This window comes from Hippoglossus hippoglossus, chromosome 7, assembly GCF_009819705.1.
Source record: "Hippoglossus hippoglossus isolate fHipHip1 chromosome 7, fHipHip1.pri, whole genome shotgun sequence".
Lineage (NCBI taxonomy): Eukaryota > Metazoa > Chordata > Actinopteri > Pleuronectiformes > Pleuronectidae > Hippoglossus > Hippoglossus hippoglossus.
The window spans coordinates 24,060,582-24,084,459 of NC_047157.1; the positions used below are offsets into that span (position 1 = coordinate 24,060,582).

The 23,878-nt window shown below is 43.8% G+C and overlaps 1 protein-coding gene across 5 annotated transcripts; it reads right to left on the minus strand.

Moving 5' to 3' along the window:
- Positions 1-1,170: 1,170 nt before the first annotated feature.
- rapgef3 (Rap guanine nucleotide exchange factor (GEF) 3) lies at positions 1,171-23,068 on the minus strand. Of its 5 annotated transcripts, none has more exons than XM_034590204.1 (30): positions 22,960-23,068; positions 21,041-21,084; positions 20,352-20,437; positions 15,420-15,464; positions 11,403-11,509; positions 11,191-11,312; positions 9,309-9,486; positions 9,128-9,212; positions 8,720-8,780; positions 8,486-8,562; positions 8,254-8,400; positions 8,061-8,167; positions 6,490-6,578; positions 6,278-6,356; positions 5,779-5,929; positions 5,574-5,656; positions 5,420-5,450; positions 5,206-5,281; positions 4,910-5,047; positions 4,670-4,767; positions 4,464-4,589; positions 3,937-4,118; positions 3,208-3,298; positions 2,789-2,839; positions 2,600-2,687; positions 2,432-2,496; positions 2,275-2,329; positions 2,111-2,182; positions 1,721-1,837; positions 1,171-1,576 (listed from the first exon to the last, which is right to left on the minus strand). In XM_034590204.1, exons 1-29 carry the CDS (start codon positions 23,013-23,015, stop codon positions 1,722-1,724), a joined length of 2,706 nt encoding a protein of 901 aa, XP_034446095.1. In that variant the 5' UTR covers positions 23,016-23,068; the 3' UTR covers positions 1,171-1,576; position 1,721. The 5 variants fall into 5 exon arrangements, with proteins under 5 accessions (XP_034446095.1, XP_034446094.1, XP_034446096.1 ...); XM_034590203.1 differs by having other exon boundaries at positions 1,171-1,571; positions 1,716-1,837; XM_034590205.1 differs by having other exon boundaries at positions 1,171-1,837; positions 8,067-8,167.
- Between the last annotated feature and the right edge of the window lie 810 nt (positions 23,069-23,878).

Here is a 23,878-nt window from a genome sequence, read left to right on the forward strand (position 1 = left end):
GCGAAACATCTCGGACAAATGAATGAAAATTGAACGTTTTGGCAAATAAATCCTTTAATGGGAGCTTCAGGGGTTCAGATTTTCTCTTTTTCAAACGTTTCATGACTTGTTTAACAGCGCAACATGAATTTAATCATTTATAACCTCACAATAAATCACAATAAGGCTGCCGTCCAGATGTTAGCATCCTCTTCTGGATGTGTTGTACCTCTCACGAAGGGATAACAGCTCGGCACTGGGAATTCTCTGTTGTCTGGAAGTGCAATATTTATATTCACTCTGTTTTTTTTATTTTTAATATTACAGTGCTTTCTTTTGTTTTATGTATTTGTTGTGGACTGACTTGTGAAAAACCAGAACGTTGTGTGTTAAAACATGTGATAAGCACATCGAGTGTTCTGGCTTTTCACTTTCACTTGCTTTTCTCACTACGATTTTATTTTCTTTTGGGACTTGAGATGTATTCACCACTCGCTGGACCACTTTCCAGATTTTCTTTTTTTAAAAACCACCTCCAGGACATATCTGAGTTGAACTTGGACATGTTGACACACTTTGGTAATTTATGTGCTCTGCTGTTGCACCTGTCCAAACACCCCCCCCCCCCCCCCCCCCCATTATTCCAACCATGTGTTTTACATTTGTTTGCCTCATTACACTTTCAATATGCCCCCCCCCCCCCCACCTCTTATTGGATAGCGATTTACTATTTTTTCAACTGGGCCATGAAATCCCCCATTTGATAATTGATTTAAATCCTTTAACACCGTCTACGTGAAATTTTCTTTTCTGAACAGGTCGACTCATTATTTATAATGACAGGGGATCGTTTCACCACGTCCTCCACGGTGACATCAGGAGAAGGCACTGTGTGTTTTTTTTGTTGTTTTTTTTCTGTTTTTCAATTTTCTCTCTCCGGGACTTTCAAAAAAGAAGTTGTACATATTTAAAGATGAGGAGACTAATGAATTCAATTGATAACTGATTTGTTGTGAATTTTTCTCACCCCATATTGGGGGGAACACTTCTGTCGGGTGGGGAGGACGGGGACGATATGGGGGGGGGGGTGTATTTGAAGATCAATTTTTACCTGTTACAGTTTGTACTTTAAATAAAAAAAACATTTCTCTTTTTAAGACATTCTTGTGCTTTCATTGAATACACACGTGGCTGAGAAAATAATTTATTTAGAAAACAACATTGTATGAAATTATGTGCAAAAAATCCTGATACAACACTTTAATGTGAAAATACAAGAGCTGACCTGACGTGATTAGTCGTGAAGAAGATGTGCAGCATTATGAGTCTGTTGTGGAGCCACCGGTGTGGTTGTGGACCAAAGACGAACATATTTGTCAAACTGTAATTGTTGTAACATTGTGTGTGTGTGTGTGTGTGTGTGGGTGTGGGGGGGGGGAGATTGATTTCCACAGTGGCACATACACTAGACATATTTACAGGCTGTGAGACGTATTGAATAAAAGTGTCGTGAAAGTCCAGTGGGTGGTTCAGGATTAGAGGTCATTACTGTGCCGTCTGCACGTGTTCGCTCTCTGTGCACAAAGCTTCTCCGTGAACCCCCCCCCCCCCCCCCCCACCTCCAGAGGTCCGGCTCATCGAAAGAGAAGCGTGGAAACATTTGTTCATAGATAGAATCCCTTCTTCGGGTTCAGATGCGTGCTACAGTGTCTGCAGTCTGTGTGCGTTCGCAGGCTCGTGACCTATTCTAACGTTCTCGATAGCTGTGTTAGCGTGCGCTGGTTGTCGATCACCTTCAGGTTCTGGATGTGGTGTCGGATGTTGCTGGGACTGCGCAGAGGGAGGGCGTGGTCCGAGTCTGGATCAGAGGAAATGAATACATATAAATACACAGTGTATAAAGATGGACGATATTAAAGCTCCCACAAGTGAAGCCAAATCATCTCAATCGCCCCCTGGTGGCTGACGGCAGTAAAGGTCATAAACCACACCTCCTCCGTGATTGCAGATGGGACATGGACCCAAAGTCCAAGTACAGGTTAAATAAGTAAACAGGTGGAAGTGAAAACACAATTTATTTTCATAAACAGTCAATGTTTTGTTGAAGTATGAAAAAAGGGAACACGCTTACACGTGGATATGCGAGTAGCAGGTCCTTCCAGAAACATCCGATCTGCGAGGCCCCTCTGCGGAGACGAAGGCACTGAGGACGAGAAACTGAAATTAACCTGATATCTACACATGCTTCACTCATTTTTTGACTTTGGGTCTGCTAGTTGTCCGACAAGCTCTCACCATACGGCTGGCTTCTGCATCCGCGTACTACTTTCACCGTCTTGGCGATCATTCGCTGTGGCGGCGGGAGGAAAAGGAACCATGTCACATTAATCTCACACTGAGGAGAAGACGAGTGAGAATCATCGAGCTGATAAGAAACATTCCTCTGTCTTACCATCTTCTCAAAATTGACCAGTTTGTCTACGTAGTTGGAGTTTCCCTCATGGATGAAAGTCATGTCTGCGCAAAGACAGAAGCAGAAAACGACACAGTTATCTGATAGATTTATATTTTACATGATATCCACATGTACCAGCTGTACCAGGTACAGTTTCCCAGTTACCTTTGAGCAGCAGGGGCATGAAGGGGATGTACGGAGGCCCGAGTTTGGCCACAGTCAGTCTGTAGGCCCTGTGGTTACGTGAAGGATCCTAATTAACACACGTTAGAATATAAGATTAACTGGAGATATCGCAAACTGTGACTGTTAAGAGGCAGGAAACTGTAGGTGATAGAACATAATGCAACTTACCATCAACCTCTCGTAAGCACAGTAAATTCTTTTCATTTTACTGGATATTCTCTGTGTCAGACAAGAAAAAAAATGATAAATGAGTAAAAGATCCAAAAGCTGATTGATATTATTGACACAACTTTCATCATCCTCCACAGACTTTATATAAAGATGGACGACACGATGGCTCAACTGAAAGTGAAGCCAAACCATCAGGATCCCCCTCCCCCTGGTGGTTGGCTGCAATATAGGTCATGAAACCCAGCCTCCTCCATGGTAGGGGATGGGACATGGATCAAACTAAAGTCAAATTTTATTACAAGTGCAAGATGGCCGCCCCCGTATTTCGCCTGAATGTTTTAGCTTCACTTTTGTACATCCATCTTTATTTAGAGTCTATGTCGTCATCATGCCTGCAGCTTTCGGGGGCCTCTCACCTCCCAGGTCTTGTAGAGCCTCTGCACGGCACTGTTGCTCAAACCAAACATCACAGCAAAGAATGAATTGAGATTCTTCTGCTCCTTCAGGCTGCGAGAAAGACGACACATGATTAGAAGTGATTCTTTTGAGGTTTTAAAGATGGCTACATGCAAACACCACCACAGTCTACATTCATCAGACCAGCAGCTCTAAATGGCTGATGTCTGACGACGTTTACCTGTGTTTCCTTGTGTTTGTGTTCAGTTGTTTCTTTCTGAGTTCTGTGTTTCCTGTTTTATTTTTGAAGTTTTGCTCCTCGTGTGTTTCTAACTTGACTTCCTGTCTTTGTCCTGTTTCCCGCCCCTGTGATTGTCTGCACCGGTTCCTCATGTGTCTCACCTGTGTTCACTCACCCTCCCCTGTGTTTATAAGTCTCTGTGCTTAATAATACTCGCCATCTGAGTTTATTGTCTTAGACTGGCTAATTTGCACTGTACAGTTGAGGCTGATGGGAATGTCATTAGTTTTGCAGGTATTTTGTTCATAGACTATATAATCATAAACGTTACCACAATTAATCCTGTGGGGACAATTTATGAATCAAAGTGTCAACCTCATGGTGGCGCTAGATTGACAGTCAGACAATTACCAGGTCAGTATAGGCTTCAATTGTACAAGATGTAATTGCATCCTATCCAAAAGATGTTGAGATATTTCAATGCAGTCTAAAATCGAGGTTTTCTTACACTGCAGCAATCTTGATGAACTTCTTCAGCAGAACGGCTCGTTTCACCAGTTCCTCACAGAGGCACAGCTCGGTCACCACCCAGTACTGCATCTCGTTGAAGCGACGCACGAACCTCTCCAGGTTCGCTGTGGTGGCACCGGGGAACTTATGGCGGCCGAATATGTAGTAAACAAGCTCCACCTGGAGAGAAAGAAAACAGTGACTCACAAACCACTGAAATAAAATGCAGACTCTGCGAAGGAGACATGTTGGAATCAAAGCGAGGCCAGTTTTTACAGGCGGCTTAACAGACGTGACTGAACTCAGAAAACATGTGAAACATTCAGGAAGTGTTCCATCAAAGTTCCAGATGATCTGACGGCAAAGCTGGTGCCGTCAGATAAAAAGTCGTGTGACTCAGGTACCGTTTCATCAAAGAGAAGAACCCTGCTGAGGCACTTTAATGTGTAGATAATTTCCACTTTGTTCTGCAGTGATTAGTTTTTATGCTGTGGTCAGGAAAAAGGGTAATATTTGCGGAGCTACCTCATGCATGGCAGTGAACAGCTCCCAGTCGTAGTTTGTGAGCTCATTGGCGATGTCTTTGGAGCCCATCTGTTCCAGGACGTCGGCTGTTCCTCGCTCCGGACCCTGCTGCTCCCTCAGGGGCATCTGAGAGACGGAGAGAGACAATGAGCAGAGAGAAGATGCTGCTGTCGTTCTGCTTTGAACTGAAGGCAGCAACTCCTCACCAGTTGTTCCACTTGGCTGCTTGTACAGATGAACAGTCTCTCATTGAGTCCCAGGGCGGTGTAGACTGCAGTGGCCTCCAGCTTTAACTGAGCTCTTTCTGTGTGCATTGATTAAAACAAAAAAATAATATTCTGCATCAGAACCAACCAAGTACAGGAGCAAATTAAACGCTAGAAACTGTATTTATCCTTTATGATGAAATACAATGATATGATGTGTCATGAATAACTGAGTCCCACCTCCTGAGGAGTTCATCTTGACCAGGACGTGATCTCCGCCTGGTTTGACAACCGCCGACATCACATCCTGCACTGACGTGTTCACCGGGAGCATCAGAGTGACAGCTTTGTTGTCGGGGCTGCAGATCTCGTACAACACTGCACAGGCAGACGACAGCAGCAGAAAGGTACGAGGTTATTCTGATGTGATGCTTGATGATTCACTCGTGAACGACGCCCGCAGATACTGAGCATGTGATATCGATCAAAGTGCTTTGACTGATTTGATTTGCCTGTTTCTGTGTGGCCGTGCTCACCTTTATCCTGTGCTCTGATTGGCTGTAACCTCCCCACGGGATCCTCACAGTTGGAAAACCAGTCAAAGGGCTGGTTCTGTCGACAGCATCACAGTGAGTCAGTGAGTGAGACACATGCAACTGAAGCAACTTCATTTTATCACTAAAACCTATAAATCAGATATTAATAATGTTCATTTTCATGCAAACACAAACACTATGTGAAGATGCTCACCCTGCTCAGTGACTGATATCCATTCTCCAACCTGCCGACGTGACAAAACACTGTTATATAATATGCTGCAGTATTTATGACTTGATAACTGAGAATTCTGTAGAAATAGAAACACATTTATAATTAATAATAACTATATAATGTTAGAATTTACACTTTTGTTCTCCTCCTTTCCCTAAATTGTTCTTTCAGCAGGCTGGACAGACGGAAATCACCGGCCACCTCCTTCTTCAACCTCTGCATCAGCACAAACATGCAAATAAAAAAAAAACAGGAACATGATTATGGATAAATTAAATCGATGTATTTTCTTAAAAAAGCAATGGAAATATTCCAATATCCACAAATTACACAGTCACCTCCAGAAAGTCCAGAGCGAATGGGTCGTCTTTCAGGAGAAGGCCATACAGCACCACCCACTGGCCGACCAGCTTCACTACCTTCTGCTTGGTGTTGAGAACGTACGCAGCTTTCTCCTGGTCTGAACCCTCAGAGAGCTCAGCCCGGTAGGTGCAGTGACGTCAAGGAGCATAACGTAACAGAGAGTCTGAGATATGACCTCAGTTTATCAATCCATGAGATGAAATCTACGTATTTATTCATCGTATTCACAAATCTCAATTTGCCTCACAGGGCTTCAACGTGAGGAGAAACTCCAGAAACCTTTCCAGAGGTGAAAAAGACTCAGTATAACACAGAGATATAACAATGTTTAAAGCATTTATGCAAAAACAAATAGTTTACTGGCTATTGGATGTTTTGTTTGTTTGCGCTGTGGATGTTATCATCAGAATCACCAGCAGCAGAGTCGGTTCACACCATAACATCATTACTGTTATCTAGACCATGTCAGGATATTGGTGCTGCAGCGAAGGACACAGTTGGCTGGAGGGCATGACAACTTTGTGGGTGAGCAGGAAGTCACTCACGCAGGGATCTGAAGCAACAACAACAACAACAACAACAACAACAACAACAACAACAACAACAGAGTTTAACTTTCAGTCTGGTTATCCTGAATCACTAATTTACACAAGTCATAATAGAAAAAGATCCTCGCAGGCTCCCACCTATGGCGTCATTCCCATTAGAATCCAACTTGACTGTTTCCAGTAGATGTTCCAGGACTTTCTCAGGTGTCCCTGACATGACTGTGTATCTGCACAGAGCAAAATAGAAGAACATAATATCACTGTGGTTCATAGTTAGTGTCTTAAATCAGGGTCCGATAATGATTTGTTAATGTTAAATAATGAAGCTAACTAGTTAACGAGGGCCGCGGCTCAACCACACTTCTCATCACCTGCCGACATTTATCCAGTTTGTCTCAGATTTCTCCACCAAGCCTTTCCCTTCATCCTTTCACCCCTTCTCATCCCTCCCTCTGCTCATCCCTACCCTCATCCCTTCATCCTCCTTCCTTCATCCCTACCCTCATCCCTTCATCCTCCTTTCCTCAACCCCATATCCATTCATCCTCCTTCCTTCATCCCTACCCACATCCCATCATCCTTCTTTTATCCTTCTTTCCTTCATCCCTACCCACATTCCTTCATCCTCCTTCCTTCACCAATACATCCTCCCAGACACATCTTCACCTCAACACCTTCCATCAACGTCCATTCATTTTTCCTCAACATCCAATATATTGATTTCCATTCAAACCTTTAAATCACATATTGCTGTGTCATGGACCTTGTGAGACTGTGAGACTGTATGTACTTAGACACACGGGTGCTTTGGGCTAAACGTTCACACAAACTTCTTTAACATGTTCACATTTTCTAATGATTATATAACTGATGGCTTTCACAGTCTTAGTTAAATAAACAAATGAACAAAATATCACATATCCTGTATTATTAGTTCTGTGTCTAGACGCTGAATGATTAAAAAAGCATCAAAAGGCCTTTGACGTCACCGCTGCATAGTTTGTCCAGCAGACGTGTTGTTGTTGCTGCACTCTGAGTGTTGGCAGCCGAGTGGACTGAGGAGTTCTGCCCCGTCACACACACACCGTGCAATTACTGTTCTCACTCGTCACACCTTGTTCTTTCAGAGCAAACTATGTGTTCGTCATCACTCCCTCAGAACCACACGCGAGGCCTCCCTGTCTAATTACATCAGACCAAAATGTGATGTTGGCTCAGATAGTAAATCTTCCGGTTGTTTGGTGGAGGGGAGAGAACGGGAGGAGATGGCTGAAGTGTGTGTGTGTGTGTGTGTGTGTGTGTGCAAGTCGAGAGAGAAACAAGGGAGAGCAGGGTAAGTGTGACTCGAGGGAGAGGTCGGCATCAAGTTAATTCACTTCTGTGTTTGCTAAAACACTTCAGGAGTGATAACGAGTCATTCAGCCAGGCAGGGTTGAAGTCCATTTCTTTTCTGGCTGTCAGATAACAGTCCATTAAAAATGATTCAGCCACAATGGACAAAAAGAGAAATCCCTCAAAAACCAATGGCAGTGCTTGTGTTGTTGGTGTGATACAGAATCTGCTCACACCCATGTTAAGTGTCTTAATGATTGTAAACCTGCTTGTGAAGTGGCCGTGTTGCCTCAGAGGTGTGTTTGTGTGTGTGTGTGTGTGTGTGTGTGTGTGTGTGTGTGTGTGTGTGTGTGTGTGTGTGTGTCACAGTTTCTCACTTGCTGTTGTTTCCGGTTGCTCCCTGCTCGGCGGAGGCGGCGCTCTTCTCCAGCACCAGCACGGATTTCCCATGCTCCTCCAGTCGCACTGTGTTAGCCTCCACATCCTGAAGGGCAACAAACACAGATCACGACCCCCTGTCAAATACAGAATCGATTTGCAAATCGCCATGAGTGATAAAACCAGGCTCACCTTGAGGATGCGTATGAAGTCCTGCTTATCCACACGGAGGAAATGGCAGTTGTCCTCTCTCAGGATGATGGTGGCAGCGCGAGGGGCGTCGTTCAGCAACGCCAGCTGCCCGAAGTCCTCACCCTCATGAAGTGTAGTTACCAGTCCCTGTGAACACACTGTCAGCATCACATTGGGCAGTTCACGAGGGACGATTCTCAGCCTCATTGTGCGGATTTGATTGGATTGTTACCTTCCCGTGTGTGATCACGTTCACGGAGCCTTTCCAGATGATGTACCACGACGTGCCTTTGTCCCCCTGACTGAACACTGCAGCACCATAAACACAGTCAGCGGCAACAGTGGTAATAATAAGGTCATGGAGGTCACGTTTACAATGCTAATTTATTATGTTTCTATAACTTCATATTCAGGATTACTGTTGCTGCAACTCTGGAAATCTGAGAAGTCAGAGAAGTTCACTCACAGACTGTTCCGGCCTTGGCATGTGATTCAAAAACCAGCACCGCTGCCAGCTCCTTACGCACCTACAGGCACAACACAGCAAGAAAGGAGACTCAGCTGAATTCATTACTCTTGTTTCCATTACACTCCAGTTGTTCTTGGTGCATTATTTGTCTGATTCTCTGATATTAAGCCGCTGCTATTATCGCTAATGAAAGAAAACGTGAGAAACGTTACTGGGCAGCTATTATGTTTTAGAGCATGTTTCTTTATTTAGCTTTGAATGTCAAAGGTTGAATCTGTATTTGGAGAAGGGAACAAACTTAAAAAACTTCTTCTGAACAAAGTTTTAAAATAGAAAAAAGTAATGTGAGGAAGTCTACTGATAAACCATGAGGTGACAGATTGTGCAGCAGTGAGAGAGACTCACTGAGGCGGAGAGATGAGCGGCAGCCTTGACGTGGAGCAGCTCCTCGTAGATCACCTCCAGATCCTCAGCACTCCGGTGACTGGGGCTAAACACACAGGGGGGGGGGTCAAGAACATGAAAATACGACATACTGTATACGATAGGTTTTCATGATTCTTATGTAGATGTTCAGCGCACTGACCATTTGCGTAGAATCATCGTGAGCAGGGCGTCCGGGCCGAGCTGAGACAGCAGCGACAGACCCTCCTGCAGCTCGTCCTCCGATTCCCTCTCGTTTGTTGTTTGGTTCAGGCCAAACTCGGAGTCTTGGAATCGGTAGAACTGAGTGTCCTTGTCATGGAAGTTCAACTCGTGTTTCACTTGATTGAGGCAAAACACACGAGAAGGAAAAACACAGAGTTAAATGTAGAACCTGACCTATTTATCGGTTGGCCGTCAACAATCGATTCATTATTTTCCTTTGGCTGTTGGAAATGTTGTCATTACGTGGTTTGTCCAAAGCAGATGTGGTTAGTTATTAATCTTATTATTATTTGTGCATGTACAAATAACAAGACATGTTTACAAAGCAGAAAAGAAGTTTACATTTGACCTTAAATATGTTTATTTTCTAAATGCTAGTTCAATATATTTGTATTTTCTTTATATTTATAGTTCTTAATAGTAAAGTTTATAGTTAAAATTTAAATATAATCCCTCAACTACAGACATTTTTCATAAGGGTTTAATAATGATATCTTAGAAATCATTGTTAAATTGACTTTGAATATGTATGTCAGCCAAAATATCAGTAACGGAAATGTTTTACTCCCTAATCCTAATATCAGCTGACTAACATTGACCTTAGCATCAACTTCACAAAACTTCAGAATGACAAGATAAATGGAAATAAGTTGCAAATCTATTCTGAGTGATGCTCTTCACTTAATGATGAGACATGTCCGTCCTGATTGCAGTCGTCTCCTCCAGGAAGACACTGACTCGTCCTGAGAGCCAAAGTGTTGAGTGAACACTCGACTGAGACGGAACAGAGCCGGATTTCAAACTGCTCGAGCACTTCGCTGTCTGAGACACTATAATCAGAATATATTGATAATAATTGTGGAATTGTTTCCATTACAGTTCCTTCCAGGGCATGAACTTAACTAACACTTGACAAATGTTATGTTGATATATTCTTAAATTCGGCTAAAGGACAGTGAGTAGAACTGTCTGGTGTGATAAGCACGTAAGACAAAAGGGATTTGTGCTCTTTCTTTCTGATATTTTTGGGCCTTAAAGCAAGTGTTGGTAATCCTGGAGAAGCTTAAAAAAAATGAAACTGCTACATCCGACCCCTCACATCAGTCCTCTCGTCAAAGCTACGCACCCAGATCACATGAACATGCACTCTGACAACTGCTAGAAGTATTTTTTTCGTGTGGTGTATATCTTTCTGGTTGAAGACTGCGGTCATGTGCAGTGAGAGGACAGGCAGGGTGCGTGCAGACAGGCAGGTCGGTTAGTGACAGACAGGTATGCCACTCAGATAGCTAACGGATGTGGGCCACTTCAAGCAACGATCAGGAACTTCTGGTCTTCTTGTGGCACGCACAAAATGAATGTGAGCCGTAAGCTGCCCACTAGTAAAACAGCAAATGTGGTTAACATGCTGTGATCTTGTTAAGGTGTAATCTGGATGGCGGTAAATGGTGAACATGGCCCAAATAGCACATAACAAATTCAGGTCACCTTTGATTGACGCTAGGCGCTATTGCTATGGCTAACTTGAGGCCCATATCCAGCAAACAGAAGCGGACCGGGGATGTGGGATGTAGCTTTTCTTTTCTCTAGACAACTTAATTCATTGATGCTATGGGGACGTGAAGAGGTTTTCAACAGATAAGGTCAGAGATTAAGCTCGTGAGAAGGTGTAGATATGCAGTTAAGGGCCATAGGGTCAGAATTGAACCAACGGCTGCTGCAGAGGGGATTCAAACCTCCGTACATGAGGCACCGGCTCAACCAAGTGAACTGTTGTACTCTCAATCAAGAGACGATTCTGCCAAAACGTCAGTTCTTACCATGAACGAGAATTCCTTCCTCCACCAGGACCTGCCACATCCCAACGGCCTGACTTCTCCACTGGAGGCACTCATTTTGTTTCATCAGCCAATCGACGAGTTCTTTACCAGAGCAACATTGTCTGGGAGAGAAATTTATCAATTTGAATCAATTTGCATGTAATTTACAGACTCGTGACACTTTAATACGAGAGAAATCACAGCTCAGGTACCTGTAGGTTTTGAGGTGATACTTTCTATCTCGGATCAGACCGGCGTTCCTCTCCATCATGACGCTGAACAGTGACCTGCCTGCTTTCACGACGCGATCTGAAAGAAACTGGATGAACATGAAACAAATGTTACTGAGCAGTTCAACAATCTTCTATTTTTTTATCACTTTCCTGTTTTAGTTATGAATGTTTCATGCTGAGTTCCCCCTGAAGTGATGATGAGAAAAGTGTGAGAGGCCTGTTTACATACAGATGGATATGCAACACAGACTGTCCTGTTCACTGAGACAGCCGCCGCATGGAAATCATGTACGTCAACAGTTCCTTTGAACGCCCCCCCTTGGTTTCCCACTCACATTCACACACACACTCTCTCTCTCTCTCACACACACACAGTCAGGTCTGCTCAGGTCAGGTGTAAAAACAAAAGAGTGCAGCAAGGGGTGCAAAACCTGTCAGCCACTGATGCAGAAGCCGGGCTTACGTAACAAGAATGTGCTTTGTTCCTATTTCGGGCCCATTTCATGCTTTCGTGCTTTCTGCTTCGGTTTCAAAAAAACAAAATCGGACCCAAAGTACCGTCCGACATCATTTAGCGTCTTAATGATTGACAAAAAAATGTAACATTAATATTTCCCTCCTCCCTGTCAACACCCCCCCCCCCCGTCCTTCCTTCTCCTGCACCCGGTCTTGTGATTCCACGAGTGACTCAGACTGTTGCCTGTTTGTTCTTCGGATTTCCCTCCAGGGCACTGCTGTTTGTCCAGGGTGGTGGTCTTGAAGTTCACACAGAACCCAACGCACACCGTTTTTTCCTCCGTTCTGTCTTGATGAGCGGAGTTGTGACAACGTAATGGAGCTGGACGCAGAAACTAAACCTGCGCCGTCGGCCTCCTCTGGTCTCCTGCAGCTCAATCAGGTTATAAAACCCCTTTGACTGACCGTTGACTGACGCACGGACCCCACACCTTCGTAACACCACAACACTGGAGGCCCTGACACACGCTCGTTAGATCCAAGTTCACGCAGGTCTGCTAATTATACTATACAACTGTGACAGATGACTGTGGGTAGCACTGTGCGCCACACACTCCAACCTATCAGCCCCACATCAGCCCGTTCCCAGACCTGACATCACCGAAGTAAATGTGCCCCTAAGTGACTGCTGTGCCCCGCTGGAGTTATGTTGTCTAGGGGTCACAAGTATTCCCAGGGGCCTGTTTTCCCCCCCGAGACTCCCATAGTCCCGTTCTCAGGCACGTCAACTCCAAAACTTGTTTTCTTGATGAGGCAATTTTCCATGACCTAACCCGGTTCTTAGAAAAGCAATATCAAAAGCCATATTTCACTGAAGGGCTCGGCCTTCACAGGGAAAGCTGACAACGACGTAAACATGCAAAAAAACGGAGCATGTTTCTACAGAGCTTTTAGTGCCATAGAGGAGAATCAGTTAGCGCTGTCGGCTGACAGCAAGGTTCGAATCCCTGTTAACCTTTTTGGCATGTTCTCCATGTGTGTGTAGGTTTAATCCAGGCACTCCGGCTGTTTAAGATCATGCAGATCAGCGTAATCGTAAACTCTACATTGATGGTAGGTGTCAACATGGGTGTGGCCGCCCCTCGCCCTATCTCAGCTAGGATTGGCTCCACCTCCCCCCTGGACCCTCTAAAGCATTTACCTGTACAGATAATGGATGGATGGATATTTCATTAAAAGGCTAAATTGGTCCTCACTAGAAAACCTCATGTAAAATGCAAAAAAAGTGAACATGTTTTTACAGAGCTAAAGGCAGAACGCTGGTAGAGTGGGTCAGGTCAATCTGAGACTCTAAAGGAGTAACCGATATAGATAACAGATGGATTTCAGAGCTAACGGTGGTGAAATCTGTAGTTTATTGTCTGCGTGTAGGTTAGCTAATCATGTACAGGGACTATAACCCACTGGTGATTGTTCCTTTTGAGTCAAATTACAGCTCAAACAGTCAACGACATTAAACACTCAGCGTCTAGGTGTGGAGCAATGTGTGTAATGTTTTACTGTTGATGTAACTTTACAGTGAAGTGCCTATATTATATAAGACTAGTCTTAAGACTACTGTTTAAAAGTTTATCATCAACTCGATATTGGTTTAGACTTACATTGTCTTTTATATTCTCTTTACACAGCCTGTACAGTTTGTTCAAACACATGTCAGCTCAGCAGATGCTGGATATCACACAGCTGTGACATAATCCTTCTGTTGGAGAGATTATCTATATGACAATAATTCTCCACATTAATGTGCAGAGTTTTCTATAGATTAACTCAGGTCCCTCGCTGATAAACCTCTTGAAGTGAGTGGTTCAGTTTCATGTGTTTGTCTTGTTGAGTGGAAAGATTATCGAGCGTGTGTCTCCGCTGTGGGCGACACATTTTCTCTGTGGTGACCTTGTGGCTTCATCTACAGTAACATGCAGCTGCAGATGAAAACAGGGTCAGTTGACAAGGACCTTAATGCAACTCAGATACCCGAGACTAACAACCAATCACGCCGATAGATATTTGAGAATTTCCAGTTACTGTAACTCAACCATGCTTGTCTAACCTGCATGTTGAGGCGTAGCCGGGGAAAACCCATGCTGACATGAGGAGAACATACAAACTCCACACAGAAAGACCAAGCAGGGGTTCGAACCAGGAACCTTCTTGCTATGAGGCGAGTGCTTCACTGTGTGCAGGTCTAAGAAGAGAACCTGATCTTTTGCTTTAGCTGTCCCCCTTTCTCCTTTTCCTCCTCTCAATCCGACCGGCTGAGGCAGACATCCATCCTCCTCAGTCTAGAGATTTTTTTTTTTACACTGTCACCATGTGTGCTTGCTGATTGTGGGAACTGTCTGATTCCTCCATCTTCCTTTAAAGTGCCTTGAGAAGTATGTTGTGATTTGTCACTATACAAATAAAACAGCTTATTAAAAACAATCAGTCCTGCCCGGTGCTATGATCACGTGCGATGCTCATTATAGTGACTTCTAAGATCTGGAGCCGACTCTTGCTGAGCAACCAAACAAAGCAACACCTGCCTCCTGCAGACTCTATTACTCCATCCAATCTATTTCCTCCCTCCGGCACAAAAAGAAATTCTCAGGCATTGATTCTGTGGAGGCTGAAAGATGTTCTCTCTGCTTCCTCTGTCTGAGGGGGAGGGCACCAAATCCAAACAGGATTTACTTTCCATGTCAAACCCTATTATAAGTGCTTTAAAGGTTCTCTCCTTTGGGTGGTGAGGTTCTGAGATACAGAAGTGTGAGGGGCCAGGGCCGGGGCCAGGGCCGGGGGCCAGGACCGGGGCCAGGGCCGGGGCCAGGACCGGGGCCAGGGCAGGACCAGGGCCAGGGCCAGGGTTATGGCCAGTGGAGGTAGGGTTCAGGAGGGCAGGGGATGGTCAATTGACAGTGAACGCCTAAGAGCCCTTTAGACTCCTTGTGACTGCGTGTCCCGGGAGGAATGTGTTTTTTAAGACTCGCTTGAGTAGCACTGCAGGATATTATAGCAACGAAAGAACAAGATCAGCAGTTTGAGAGGATGCAAGCGCTGCAACCCTAAATGATAGCAAAGGTCAGTGCAGCTCTGAGCCACCGGAGGAAAAACAGAGGTTAATCAAGGACAAAGCCAACCAATGTTAAAAAGACTCACTAAAGGGACTGATAAACAAGTCAAGGAGCCGGCTTCTAAACCTGATATGACAGTATCATGGGGGTCTTGAATAAAAACCTCTTAAGGATATCACAAGATGCTTAATAATATTTAACCCTGATATACTGGCAGCTCTTTTACATAATAATTAGTGGGTATACGCCGGATGATGTTTTGTTTGAGACACTGTTATCCCTCTGACACTGAGTCTCTTCTAGACACCAGCAGGAGTTTAAAAAAACACCAGTGAGAACATTGGATTACAGTTCGCTGTCGGGAGGTGATGCACCAACACACACAGACACACACACACACAGAAACACACGCACACACACGCACACACACCTGTTTCATCGAGTCCTTTGAGTCCAGGGCCTCTGGCAGTGGAGTCTGGGAGAAACAGAAAGAGAGAGACGTTATCACAGCGGAGTCGTTTCTTCATATCTAAAACGCTCTGAAATAAAGCAGATAACTTGCTCTGCTACGACATTCCACAGGAACAAGCCGGACTGGTCGCTGATGATAATCTCACTGCAGTTTGCACCGAATAAAAACACACATAACACAAGCTGGACTGTGCAGATACGAAGAATAATCATTTTCTTTTCACTGGGATGAGGGTCAACACAAATACATTATCTAAACCTGTGCTGTGTTGCCATTGTGTGTGATGTAGTGTGGGTGGGTGTAAAGTGTGTGTAAAGAAGTGGGAGGACAGAGCACATAGACATCAGCACAGGCAACACACACAGAGCCTCTTAACACACGTTCCATTAAGTGAAAAGGTTGCTTTTAACCACAGACTGTGCTTTTCTTATGAAAAAGCATTTTGAAAATCCTCGACTCGATGCACTGCCACAGATACATCACTTTAATCACATGTTATTTCTGGAGATTCCGTGGCGTGAGATCAGCACTAACTTAAAAACCTGCTGGCAAGTACAAATATTCAACATTCCCATGTCTGCACTTCGGCCCAAGTCGTACTTCCTCTTTTGTTGCGTGGTTTTTATGTTTTTATGATCCCCACTGTGTACTTTTACTCCCAAGTCAATAACTATGAGTGAATATAATGCACAGATGTATGCAGACCTTTTTCAATGCAATTTATTATCTGTATGAAACATCTCTCTCCTGATCTGGTGGCTTATATTGCAAGAGCAGGATATTTATCACCATGAGATATGTGTTTCTTCCTTTATGCTGCATCAATAGCTTCCAAAGAAAACATTCACATATACAAAGTAACTGTGTATCTTTGCTTCACACCAGCAGATACAGTAGCTGACTGTGTTGACCAGGAAGCTGTGATCAATTCTTCATATCCCTGACACACTTCTGTGAGTGCGGCCCCTCTGCAGAAAGACTTTGAAGCGTGTGCATCACATGATCAATGCCTGAATGGAACATCGCCAATACTTTGAAGTTGCTCATAAGAAAACTCAATAACTCCCACTGTACGTCTGTTACCGTGGGCGAGCAGCCTGAAGAAACATCAAACTAAAGCTGAGTTTTCACTGATTATTTTGAAGGACTTTCCACTTCTCAAGCCTCTGTTATGAAGCACCGCAAAGATTTATCAGTTTCGATCGAACCACGAATGGCGTCCGCGCCCCCTGAGCAGACAAACAATGTGGAAAGACCGGTGTCCTACAGATACACAGTTAGGAACCTCTGTGCATGCGAGCTCCCGCTTTGTGTCCTCGTCTCCTCGCTGGTATGCAAAAGCACGAAGGACAGGAAGCACGATGCCCGGGCATCTACTAATGATGAGCTCAGCTCCGTCCCTGTTAGAAGTATCCGACTGTACGAGGCCAGAGAAGGAATTAGCTAATGCCTCAGAGCCTGTTTAATTGGGCTCATCATTGATATCACACAACAATGAACAGAGAGACTGGATCATACTTTTTCGGGGGGGGAAATACTGAACTCTCCCAACTCCCAAACCTGAGCTGTAGTTTAAAGTTATCAAATGAATCTCGTTCATGAGGCAGATCTCACAGCTGTTTGTGTCAGTGCACAACAAACAATGTGGAAAAGATAATCACGTGTTTGTATCATGTCAAGTCGGTGCATTTATTAATTTTATTGTGTTGCCAACACGAACTTTACACTTTTGTAAAAACCTTGTTAAACTGGCGAGGACGTCATGGTGGAAGTGCTCTTGTGTAATTTATGACACATAAGATATCCTGAATAAACACAAGCTCAGCAACTCTCAGTCAAAGCTGCTCCTGTGACATTTAAGAATAAACAGCTTGTTACATTAAAGTGATCGTTAAGCTCCAGGTGGAATAATTCTCATGTCTGCTTAGATCTTATTTATCTATTGATTCAATGTCTATTTTCATTCAGTTGCATTTACTACTATTGTTTGTCAGTCCCCTATTTATCTATTTATACTTTTATTTATTATTATTATTGTAATTATTTTACTTTGGATAGTTTGTATATCTACTTATATAAACCATACCACTCCTTTGGTTCTACTGTGCACTTGTCTTGTGTAAGTTCTGAAAGACAATAAAGTGAATCTGGAAACTTGGATCTTGATCGTTGTGAGTATTTAGTATAACCGACATCAGTCTCTGTATTGGTGTGTTGTATTTGTAACAGCGTGAAGTTCCGGAAACAGTCAGTGGAGATTTACAGTCATGTTGTGACCCACTGATGCTGAGAAGTCAAGTAAATTTAGCAGCTCCGAGCCTCAGCGCTGCTCGGTCTTCCTGTGACCTGCGCTCACAACCTCCCCTCCGAGCATTCCTCTGAAAAACTGGTGCTGGAGGTGAACAATAAACAATACGCTATTAATAACTGGACTTTAATAAAAACTTTGTAGCTTCGTTACCTTCCTGCGTCCCCACACCCGAGCGGCTGAGACAATAGAGAAATAAACTTTGCTCCTGAAATATCTGCAGACTTCTGTTTCGGAGGAGCCTGAAGTGTGTCACACACAGTGGAGGTGAGAGGAAGTGAGGTCAGCCGAAACCCTCTTTTAAACACACTGCACCTCCTCTGTGTCATCATCACTTTCTCCTCCTCATCTGCCACTCAGGCGGTTTTAAAGTTTAGATTAGATATCATTCGATTACACTTTATTGTCAGAATCTCTGAAATGTGTCTTGCATTCCAAGATGTCTATGGAACATAAGACATGAAGACAAACATATAATTACACAATTGAATAAAAAAAGATTTCTACAAACATTAAACACAAACAGACAACGTTGGATCGAACCAGTGGATGCAGTTAAATTCCTTTAACTTTCAGTGCCTCGACCACACTAAAGCCTGATCAGAGCTCAAACTCTGATTTGACAGAGGAACAAAAGAGTTCTTCAGTCCGTCCAGCTCGTGGGACTGTGGATCCTCTGTTCGATGGCAGGAGCTGATATTCCTCCAATACAACACGAGAGGGGTCAGATGTAATATTGTCGTCCAGAGACAACGTTCTCTTAGTCAAGCAGCTGACCCACAATCTTTGAGTCAGTTTATCACCTGCAGATGAAATGTCCTCCCATGGTGGTTGTCATTTTTTTTATTTGACCTTATTATGTGATGTACATTTTTTTGTGAAGCACTTTTTTAACCTTGTTGAGATAAATGCTTTACAAATAAAGTTCTTATTCTTATTGAAACACTCCCTAGACATATTAACAAATAGAGATTTGCACAATACTTTAAATAATAAAAGCCTAGTAATATTAAATTGTACGTCACTGCACCTGTCTAGACACTAAAGTAAAACCACGCTATAAAATCAGATTAAGAGACACAAACTCATAAATACTAATCAATATGCAACAAAAGAAAACAGTAAAACCAAGTGACAACTAAAGCTAAAGTTTTGTATTATTTTAGTCTTTCAGAGAAGTAAATAAAACACTTATATGTTGTCTAATTCAAGTAATTACACTTTAATTGTCATTATTTTGTGTTAAAGTCATTCGGTTATTATGAAAAACAGGCTGTGAAGTTCTGCTCTTTTTACACTTTACTCTCTATGATGATCAAATCAATAATGGTCTTCATCACTACTCTCATCTCTCCTCCTCCTCCTCATCTACACCAACTCTCTCTCTCTTTCTCTCTCTCTCTCTCTCTCTCTCTCTCTCTCTCTCTGTGCTAAACGCATCAGGTATTAGACCAAAACACAGAAGCAGCATTTACCCAGCTGATGCCTCGTATGGTCGGCGTCTCCCCGGAGGAGCGGTCCGGGAACACTTGGTAGTTGTGGCTCCGAAAGAGATGCATCTTGTCTCAGATCACAACAAACAACTTTCCCAGTCAGAAGACCCGGCGCCTCCGGACATAATTCACACCGCCACCGCCGCCACCACCTCCACCGGCTCCTTAAAGTCAGACGACGAGGCTGCACCGCAACTGTCTCAGCTCAGCGCTCCGCATGTTGTCCACCGGACCCACACAGGGCTCCGTGTAGTTCCTGAAGTGTTGTTGCTCAGTGCGGACGGGCTGTGTGACAATGTGCAGCCACCACCGCCCCCCCCCTTGCAGCACAGGCGCACAGTGCTGGTAAGTGTGCGGCTGTGCGCTCTGGGTGCGCACTGGACGCGCTCTGGTGCGCGCTCTGGTGCGCTCCTTGGCTCCACACTGACCGACGCCCCCCTCTGGCATTCACCACCGTGATGCCAATGGGCAGATGCAGTTTTTACATTGTACAGCACATCAGCACTGGGCGATTTGGATTTCAACACCTGTGGTGGCAAACTGTAAATCTTCTCTTTTAAAACACTGCTCTTTGATGTTAGCCCACTTCGCCATAGCTGGGTTTAAGCTGTTGCTGGCATGATAATAAACTACCTGTTTTCTTTTAACCTCACACTAAACCATCTCTTGCGAGTGTGTGTCAAGGGTATTTAAGGCGCCATAATGTTACATGCAGGTACTGTATGGCCACAACACACGAGCGGCAGAACACTGCACACACACACTTATCAGGTCGTCCAGCTGTCTGGCTCAACCGGGTCTGTAGAGGTGGAGATAAACTGCTTCAAGGGCACGAGGCAGTTTAGGTTGGAGAACAGCACCTGATCATCAGTTGTTTTTCTCCACTTTCAGTTTGAGCACACACCTCTACACGTGTTAGACTGTGACACATACCAATGACCCGCAGTATGGATCCATTAAACTCAAAACCCGATGGTGTATTTAGTTGGTAACAGGTCTATCACTGCTGTTGCTATGTTGCTATAACCTCGTCTTTAATATTATTCACTAACTTGATTCCTTTTTGTAGGAAAGAAGCAGATGACTTACTCCCCCCTTCTTTGATGTAGAGTTTCTCGGTGAAGAACAGATGGATTTGATCAATTTCTCCATAGAGAACATGGCTTGAACTGCATCTGTGTGAAAACAAACAGGGGAACAATTAGTTTCTGTAAGAGCCTGCAAAGAAACACCAGTTTGTCACTAATTGGTCAAAGCAAAGCAAATAGATGTGAATCTGCAGATGGTGAAACGTCGACGAGGGGGCGTCTGAATTTAAATAGATTTCCCATGAACCTTAAAACTGGATCGTGGTCAACTGTGTCTCGCAGGCTGGACATGTTATGGAAGACTTGTTTAAATACCAGCTATTGTTCCTGTGCAGGGCTGCCCTTCCTGTACGGACTTCAGTGTCGGAGTCAGTTTGCTTTCAGCTTTTCACAAGACATTTATTTTGCTTTCCAAGCTCTGGTTGGCTTCTTCCTCCAGCTGAAACAATGCAGGAGGGCGATGGAACGATAGAACCGCCGGGAGCTCCTTTATGTTCCCGCTGTTATAGACATGACTGATTCTATCTTGGCGAGTTCTCAGTGTGTGGAGGGAACTCAAGTTCAATTTCACTTTGAATCACAAGTCTCATTAATCTCAATTGCATAACAGAACCGAGCGTACATGGCCCTCGTTGTACTTTGAAGCTACTGTGAAGCAGAAGAAGGGTAAAAAAAACAGTGACTTCTTACCAAGTTTATTCCGGCGTGGAGTCATGAGGACGTTCCAATCCCAGCTGTCCCAAAAGCCAATGTTAAAAGTAAGCAAGCAATCAAAGCAAACAGGGGAAAAAATAAATCACTATATTTAAGTGCTGCCGATTAGCTTCCTGTGCTCTGGCTCAAGTTGTGTGACTCTCTGTTTCCTCCAAATGCCTCACAGGAACTGTACGATTTCAAATTAAGAATGTGCACGATGAAAGAATGCAGTTTTGCTTCTCGAAACCTCCTCGGGGGGAATGTGAAGACGATAGTTTTGCTGATAAGAAAGAGCACACAGCTAACAGTCCTTTGATAGTATCTGACACAGCGAGCAGATTCAGATCATGAGAAGGGGGCTTGTTTCAAGGTGTTTAAGGAAGTCGTGTTTCAAATGTAAAAAATCTTCAGCCACAACTAAGTAACAGATGAATCTACAGTGGGTGGAGACAATCCCGTGATTGATTTCTTAATGGAACCAGGAAATGTAAGAGCGTTAATTGCTTTTATGGCCCTGGGATTTAAATCAAAGCTTATTAATGCTGGTGCCTTGTTGGATGACCTTGTTACCAGCCAGTGTGTGTGTGTGTGTGTGTGTGTGTGTGTGTGTGTGTGTGTGTGTGTGTGTGTGTGTGTGTGTGTGTGTGTGTGTGTGACATAAGCCACCTTTGGGGACAATCTCCAGTCTTTAATACCAGTTAATTGGGGTTTGCTCATCCAACTGAGGACAAAAGCTATGTCCAAGTGGGAAAAGGTTGATTTTGGGGTCAGTGTTAATGTCAGGGCAAGGACCTTAAGGAAATTAATGTAACCTGTGTTAAATCGCTCATGTCTTGGGATGGACGGTCACTTAATGTCTCTGGTCCACACTCATTTAAGTCGAGTATCATTGTATCCCAGTCTCAGTGATATTATCAGTAATGTAGCAATGACTTCTGAGCTTGAACAGGTGGGAACATCCACCTGTGAACGAGCACTATGGCTGGAAAGTTTCCACAAAGCTCCATCACACAGGGGAAATGACTTTTGTCCTTCCCTCACTTTGCTTTGGATGTGAGGCCCTCACTTCCCATCATGCTTGTCTGCTATTCTGAAAATATATGCTGCCCTCTACTGAGAACTTCAATGCACTGCAACCCTCATCCAGGGAAGAGGATATTCATGTGAGCCTCATTCACATTTTCTCATAAATCCTGATAATGTTATCAGAGCAAAACATCCCATATTAACTGGTCCACTTTTTATATAGAGGCCTTTAAACAAAGGAGATTTGTTCTATTATGTGAGTAAAATAATAATGTGGTTTGTGTCTAAATGTGTGTCCCCGTCTCGCTCCCTCTGTCTAAATGTGTTTATTTATGTGTGTGCCTCTTTTTAGATCCTCGGGGAATGGGAGTGGGATTTCCTGCGACACATCTACGCCCATGGAACGGGTACTTTGCCAACTGCTTTTGTTGTGCCTGCCTGCTGGGTACACACACACACACACACACACACACACACACACACACACACACACACACACACACACACACACTGACAGACACGCACACACACCTTTTCCTTCCTCTCTTCTGGCCTGTTAGCAGTGACATGGAGAGACATGTTTTATCTGTTTGACCCCCCTGGTCAAATGAGGACTCGAGCAGAAAGTGAAGCAGCATCGCTCTCACACATCCTGCAACATCGTTATAAATACTAACACAACAACAAAACAACTTGGACTTGTTTTATTTGCTCAAATCTGATGAAAATAAACTGCTAATAAACTCTCTCATAAAACATATAAGTGTAATTGGTCATACAAGACAACAACTGCACGGCATACCATATAAGAATAAACATGAAGATGTACAAAATGTACAAAGCATCATAATAAACTAGCCTGTTGAATTAGTTTGAGAGGAACTCACCTCTTCAGTCCGTTGGCGTCCACCCTTTTTGTTTTTCCAGTCTTTGCTCCCTTCATACGTGTGAGGATGATTTCTCTGTCAGCTTCTGTGAGTTGGGGGGGGTTGCTGGTCACAGCTTCCTGTATCTTTCCCATTGGTCACAAGGAGAGCGCTCCAGGGCCCGGGCTGAGCACAGCGGTGAGACACAGTGTGTGTACTTGTGTGTGTGTGTGTGTGTGCGAAAATAGAATCAAAAGCAACAGCACAGTCTTTAGTGCTCTGAGATTTGCTTTTACTTCACAGCAGTAAATAAACACTGTGGTTTTCATCAGTCACATCGGTGACTGCAGCAGAGCCATGAGTGACCACGGACACTGCCTGGAAGCAGAGTTTTCCACACTCTGCATTTTGTGTGGCATTGCCGTTTCATAATGAATCTGTAAAACATTGCTTCCAGTTAATAATAATATTTTTCTTTAATATTTCCTGCAGGGAAACTATATTCTTGCCTGATTTCATCTACCCAGGGTCTTATTCAGATGTGATATACATACATATGTTTCAAATTGTGAGTCCTTAATTTTTGTCTGTCTTTTGTTTTCTTTCTTTCTGACTGACTGTGTCATGTGTTTAAGGAAAATGCTTTGATGGCTATTTATGGCCTCATGAGTGATCAATTAACATCCACTCTATAACTTCATGGTGCTAAATTAACTCCTGCAGTGACCCCGAACATACAGTCAGTCATAAAAAAGTATCTCCTTCAGCAAAGGGTCTGACCCACATGGAGTCATGAAGAGACAGGAGACACTGTGACATCCTGAGTACAGAGGAGCTGTTCTCCAACATGCTACGATCAACACGCCTGCAAAGGACCGTGGAAAATGCACAAATGAACCGAGGAGAACTATAGTTCTGTTTAGAAGGCAAATGATAATTT

Excerpts from the sequence above, each read along its gene's own strand:
- rapgef3 (XM_034590204.1), bottom strand. The coding sequence starts at position 23,015 with ATGAAGGGAGCAAAGACTGGAAAAACAAAAAGGGTGGACGCCAACGGA. Across the intron at positions 20,438-21,040 it reads TCCACGCCGGAATAAACTTG|ATGCAGTTCAAGCCATGTTC; the intron begins GTAAGAAGTCAC and ends GTTTTCACACAG. Across the intron at positions 5,451-5,573 it reads GAAAGGAGGAGAACAAAAGT|GTTGGAGAATGGATATCAGT; the intron begins GTAAATTCTAAC and ends TCACGTCGGCAG.